The sequence below is a fragment of the Melanostigma gelatinosum genome (genome assembly GCF_949748355.1).
Source record: "Melanostigma gelatinosum genome assembly, chromosome: 15".
In the NCBI taxonomy this organism is placed as follows: Eukaryota; Metazoa; Chordata; class Actinopteri; order Perciformes; family Zoarcidae; genus Melanostigma; species Melanostigma gelatinosum.
In genome coordinates this window covers 19,051,673-19,058,175 of record NC_136648.1, presented here as the reverse complement: position 1 = coordinate 19,058,175, position 6,503 = coordinate 19,051,673, and the positions used below count along the sequence as shown (strand labels likewise).

General features: G+C 44.2%; 1 protein-coding gene across 1 annotated transcript in view; it reads right to left on the bottom strand.

Moving 5' to 3' along the window:
• Positions 1-405: 405 nt before the first annotated feature.
• carmil3 (capping protein regulator and myosin 1 linker 3) overlaps positions 406-6,503 on the bottom strand; it is a gene marked incomplete at both ends in the record, with an annotated part of 60,999 nt that continues 54,901 nt past the window's right edge. Inside the window, 7 exons of the mRNA XM_079284947.1 lie at positions 406-566; positions 874-945; positions 1,166-1,367; positions 1,465-1,571; positions 3,115-3,484; positions 3,968-4,133; positions 5,206-5,325. Coding sequence (XP_079141073.1) covers positions 406-566; positions 874-945; positions 1,166-1,367; positions 1,465-1,571; positions 3,115-3,484; positions 3,968-4,133; positions 5,206-5,325 — 1,198 coding nt within the window. The remainder of the gene's footprint in view (positions 567-873; positions 946-1,165; positions 1,368-1,464; positions 1,572-3,114; positions 3,485-3,967; positions 4,134-5,205; positions 5,326-6,503) is intronic.

Sequence of the window (6,503 nt, the reverse complement as noted above, 5' to 3'; positions counted from 1 at the left end):
ATCAAAAAGGAATCGGCTGGAATTAATTCAGGAGTGATTTATCTGTTTAAGGGTTCTGGTTTAATAGCGCGCTTATCCAGGCAGCGTCAGATCCGGCTGCAGAGAGACGTTTCTGGAAAACAGCCAAATTACATCTTTAAATGATGTTTTAGGATTTCTGTTTTTGGTCAGCCATTCGTAAAATACCGGAACAAGCATGCATGCAATATGTTGGGTATGACTCATCCATGTTGAGTTGATCTTTTGCAAAAAATAAATCATCAAATTAAACTGTACAAACCTTCTTATTTGGCTTCAGAAACTGAATTTGTTACTGACTTCAGTCGACTTTGAATTAAAACAGTACATATCAGCAAAAAAATCTTTTAAAACTCAAGGGTGCAAACTCTTCCTGCTACATGGTTGTCACACCACACATATTGGCAGGAAGTGAAACAGACACATACACCTGGTCCCAGCAGGGTAGTCCAGAGATCTGTTGCTGTGCTCGGGGAAACAGCTCTTTTTCACAGAAAATCTCTGATCTGAGGACCTCTCCAGATCTGATGGGCTGTTCCGTTCCATGCCTGAGGGGAAATGGCACGAGAACACGCACATACACACAGAGAGAGTGGGGTGTGGGAACAGAAAAGGGGTTGCAGGGTGAAGCAGCAATGCGGTAACGCAGCCAGGAAGCTCTACGGGCATGGGAGCACATCAAATAAGAGACTCGCGCTGCCTTCTTTTGATAATAAACAACAAAAAGGCGTTGCGCCATTGTTATGAATTATGAACAAAAACAGCGAGATGTGCATCTGTGTCAGACATCCGTTCGTAGAACTAAACATGCATGTTGTGTTCATCTTAATGTGTGCACAACAGCGTCAGACATACCTATGTCAGACGAGTTGGACTTCCTGGTGTGACGCGATGTTGCTGGAAATCCATTATGACCTTCTTCCTCATCTGGTTGGGGGAACGGTCAAAAAAAGAATCATCATCATCATCTGATCATATTCTGTCGAAATGGTCTTGAAGATGTCATCATCAACAGTGTTCTATATGTTGCCACTTTATTCTAACTAGTAGAACTCAGATATCTGTATTAAATCTACAATGGAGATACAGAGCAATAAAAGATCTGAAACTTTTTACACAAAAAAGAAAAAAAAGGTTGTTTCAGCACCTTGACTGACTGGGTCGGCTGCTTCTATCCCCGGCTTGGCCGATGCTGGTTGACTTCCCTCCTCTTCGATGATTGGCTGAGCAGGAGGCAAGCTCCTCTGGTCATCGGTCGATTCTTCCCCTGGACTCACGGGGGAGGCGTTGGGAGAGGCCATGGCCACTTTTTCCAGAGTGGTGTCGTCTCTTGAGAGGTCGAGACCGGGCTGCGGGAGGAACCGGAGGTTGGTGTGCTATGTGACGCGTCAAAGAGAGTCAGCAGTGAATGCTTTGCGCCGTCGGTTTCACATGCTGTACACATACCTGATTGGGCAGCACAGGACGCTGTCCCTCAGGCCCTCGCGCTCTCGGCTTCTCGTCATGCTTCCTTTCACTCTGGTCTTCTTCTCCTTGCAGCCTTCCCGCCTCTTCTGGTGAGACAACACAGTCAGCAAAAAAAAGCCCTCGAGTCTCAACACGGAGGAGCAAGTCCACACTGTAATTGTGCTTTATACGTTTGGCTGTGATTTCAGTCCCAGTGTAGTCGGGGCGATCATTTCCAAACAAAAGCAATAGAATAAGTATATTTCTATGTGAAGAGATTTCTACAACTTTGAGACAAAAGGATATGCAAAAGATGCTGGCACCTTGTTACTACGTATGTGCATATGCTCATATACTATGGCTACATGCTGATGCGTTGTCCCTGAAAAATAGCAGCAGCCATTATCAATCATATCTTCACTTTTTATCAATCAGAAAGTGTACTCTTCTGGGCAACGTCACAATTTTTATTGTCAATCTAAAGCTTATTTTCATTGATGTTTTGGGATGACCTGCTCTGGCCTCGAGCTGTTGTACCGATCTCTTAATTCCCTTTGAGCCGGAGTGTAGTCTGTAGTTTTGCTCATTACAAAGTCTGGACTTGAAACCAGCAACAGCCCTGAACAATGGCCGTCTTCTCTGTGAAGGCCCTTATTGTTTGCGACAGCGTACCTTTACCTTTGGGACCGAGCCAATCAAACCTCCGCCTGCTTGTACTGTTGTCTCTCATTAAACTCACTTTGACAGACTTGTCTTGAACAAATCTTTTAATGACGCTGATCTATCCTTGATTTTACCGTCGTGGTTTCCTTACTTCTTCTTCTTTCCCCAGAGAGCTGTGTTTTTTTAACTGTTCACAGAACAGAGCTACAAACATGTATCACTGTGAACCAGTATTGTTAGCGGCCATCCATACATTCCTTTGTACTACATGCAGATCTGGTAATTCATCATGAATGTTACATTATTGCTCGTGATTACAATCGATTGAGGCATTTAAAAAAGGTGCCACATGCTGCATTTTAACATCAGAAAATGGATTTTTGAGAAAAAAGCGTAGAATCACACAGAGCCAGCCAGCTGTCTTCATCTTACAGTAATTAAACCAAAGCATCACTATCTATCCGACAGCATTATGACTTCACACTACATTAATCCTGTTTTAATGTTCATGCAATAAATGTGATTGAACGTCACTGCATCAGTTTACCGTTTCTGTTTATCAAACACAAGAAATTAAATTGAACTCGAAAATGTAATCAACTACTGTAAAACAGAGTCAGCTCCAACTTTAATGTAATATACTGTACAATTAAACCACAACTCAAACTCCTGGTACTCAATCCATGGCAGAGCTTTGACAGTTACTAAAGGAAATAAAAGGGATTTCTTTTGCCACCGTGGTGATGTTTGTACAGTGTGTAAATATTGTGTTGCACAGCTGCTAAAATAACTAGATTTGCTTGAACAATGTGATTTAATGTTTTGCATTTTGTGTTTGTTCAGCGTTTTGTGCTTAAAGTAACATTTAGAAAGTCCGTTAGGCTGTTTGTACAAAGAGTCTTGCACATTGAAACTCTGTTCAAACTGAGCCAGAACAATCAGACAACAACTGCAATACAACTTTGCTTGTGGTCTCAGCTGCAGTACCTAAACTCTCCTGCAGGTGTCTCTGCCTCATAACAGCCAGACTGGGCTTGATGCTCTGTGGAGGTGGCTCTGGCCTCGGCCCACAGGGGGCCGCGCTCCCACTCCCACCGCCGTCCTCTCTGTCCTCCTCCGTGCCAGTCCGCGGGTCTGTCAGGGGAACGATCCTCTCCTGCCAGCCCATCTCCATCTGTCTGTCCGTCTGGTGCTTGGAGGACGCCACGTGGCCATTAGGTCGAGGATCTGCGTCGGAGACGGCGGTCGTTCCGTCAGTATCTTGGTCCATCTCTTTGATGTCGCAGGAGCTGCTCCCATCAGAGTCCTCGATTTCTGCCCCGATGCAGCTGTACACCATGCTGATCAGTTCTGTGGACTGGACAACGACAAACAAAAACAAAAGAGCCCTCAAACCTTAAGAAAAGTCATCCGACTTCACCTACCTTATAATATACTGTGTAGGATACCCTGTTGTCAATGATGCACTGAATCATTTATCTAGTCTGGTGAGAGTGAGGGCTACGATTAACATTTTGTAGTTCGAGTGAATTCAATTAATACGAAAATTTAATTATCCCTCATTTTCTCGGGGATGTCCTCAAATCCTCTCAAGGCTCAGAGAGGATCCGTGGACTTTGAATGGATAGGCCACATCTCTGAAAGCGACACACGTCCAGCGCCGATAAAGACTGGGAACATCGATGCACTGTGTCATGAAATCGTTTGTAAATCAAAACACACGCGCGCGTAGCGTCGCCCCGAGTTCAAAGGTCACAGTCAGGCTGGAGCGCGGCATCCTCGGAGCTGCTTCAGGATTCACCGTCGGTGGTGAATTTGTTTGGATTTCTCACTACTGCACCTGTCTTTGGATGAGGCAGGAGGGACTGGCAGCCCTCATCCCAGGCACAGGCACAGCCTGCACGGGCCGGGGTGAAGGCATGGTCCCGTTTGCTCCAGGAACAGTGCTCTCGGGCTTCACAGCCTCCTTAGAATGCTGAATCATGGAGTAGACGTTCTCCGAGGGGCTGCTGGAGCAGACACAGGAAAAAAAAAAAACAAGAGATTTTGATGAGTATTTATGAGTTTGAGGAAGTGTTAGGTGAAGTTCGGTCGCAGGAAAATAAGACTTTCGGGCGAACCCAGCAACGGGAGGTCGATGACTGTTGAGCCCACATCGTTACAGAGAACTGGCCTAATCGTGGCCTTCCGTTTCAAGCAGCACTTGATGGGCGAACCGCAGGACAGCGAGCGAAAGACAGCGCAGAACTGATGGACAATGTTTTCCTGATGTCGAGTTTTTAATGTGAAAATGTCAGCCATAGTATCTGCCCAGAGAAGTGTTTTCGTCTACATTCCTCCTGAAGCAAATTCTAAAATATGCCCTACAGACATGCGTTTTGCTTCGTCTGTCATGTTTTTCTTGAGTTGCAATGTGCATTCCGTTGTGCATCCCTGTGTTGCATAAAGACAATAAATAAAAAAATATAAACAATAAATACAATCCAAAGGAAGAGAAAAGGAATGTGTGCAGGAGGCGGCCAGGTGAACAATCTGCAGGTAGAACACTACATCGTACACATCTGTTCTGTAGTCCTCTTTCACACAGCTGTGTACACAGAGTGTAACTCCAGCGCCGCAGCACGGTGGATCAACAGCACAGGCGAATACATTACCGGTGCCACCAGCTTTCAGTCACATTTCCTTTGAGTTCAATCTGGAAGCGCCTCAGTCGGCTGAAACTCACACGCAGCTCTCACGAGTGCCTCTTTCTCCCCGTTCTTTTGCAACTGGAACTCCTTTTAAAAAGGCATTTCTCCACCCACAGTTATTAATCGGTGTCATTTTTTTAAAATAAGTCTTCCGCCTTGTACTTCCTCCTCTCTGGTGCTGTTATGTAACGCATGCAATGCCATAGAATTCAAAAGCAAGGGCTGAAATATTTTTCTTCCATTCAAATATTTATGAAGCAATGAAGTGACGTTAACGCCCGCCGCTGGATTCATTTAACAGCCATCTAATTCTCTGGGTCTGTGCACTTAAATGCTCCTCTCACCCCCCCCCCCCTTCCCCTGCAGGCCCCCGGTGCTGCGTACTCACTCAGAGTCCTGGTTAGAGATGGTGGAGTTGCGGTTCTTGCGGAAGCCGGAGAAAATGGACAAGACGCTGCGTCTTTTCTTCCTCCTCAGCGACTGGCCCTGATGGAGGGATGACAACTGACTGAAGGGGAGAGAAAGAGGGGAAATCAGAGAGGGTTATTGGTAAAAGAACAGGCAGATAAAGGACAGCTGTAGCATTATTGACCAGTGTACATCATATATAAGAGTTACTTATGTTCATGACCCATTTGACCACAATGCTGGTTTTTTTCCATTCCGAGTGGGCCTGTGCAGATGGTTGAATGTATGTGACCGAAGGCAGTAGGCACAGTTCATGCCTTTCTTTTTCACGCGCTGCTGGTGAGCATTAACCACACACCGTCATGTGACCTAACCGTTTAGGAACTACTATTTCCATGTGGTTTGGGGAGTCGTAGTGCTGTTTGATTTCAACTTCTTTTTTGAGCCACGTATGATTATATTACAATCTAAAATCAACGACTATGAGCCAAATAAAGTAAGTTGCTCATAAATGTGTTCTCATTATTACACCAACCTAAAAGTCTAAACCCAGTGAACTGTGTTTCTTTGGCAAACACTTGTTGGAGTATTTCATGTCAGTCTTTGCATTTATTTTTTTAATAGTTTCACTTATATTTATGCTGTAAAATATACAGGTTTAAAAAAATTCTCATAAAAGATATAAGAGATCTTATTTTGGTTACATCCTGAAATTAAACTTGACAAAGTGCCGCTTTAAACCTGCAATGATTGATTTTGTTTTGGGAAAACAAGCTGTAAACACAACGTTAGCATATCATTTACCTGTTGAGTCTAAAACTATTCATCAATCCAGCAGAACATAAGAGTTCCACCCGAGGACACCAATATTCCTTCTTTTAGCTCAGTTTACATCTCTATATATAGCTCTTTAGCTGCTAATTGCTCCACAAATTGCTCCACTATGTTCACAGCTCGTAGAAAACGCAGAAAGTTGCAGACCTGTAAACCAAAACATTGAGCTAAAAGATGCTAAAATGCTTAGTCGAGCTTTATTGTTGCGTTTCTTCAGCATATAGTTGCGTTGCCACAGAGCTGTATTCACAGACAGTCAGTACTGTCTCTAATACAGAGACAGCAAAGAGACTACCTTTGCGTGACCACTGTGCAGTTGAATCCGTAAACAGGAGAATGGACTGTGACAGTAAACAAGATGATTCATTTCATAGAATGGAATATCTTCTGGTTGTTGAACAAAGAGAGCTACAAAGTAGGTCTCCATTCAGTGCAAAACAAACT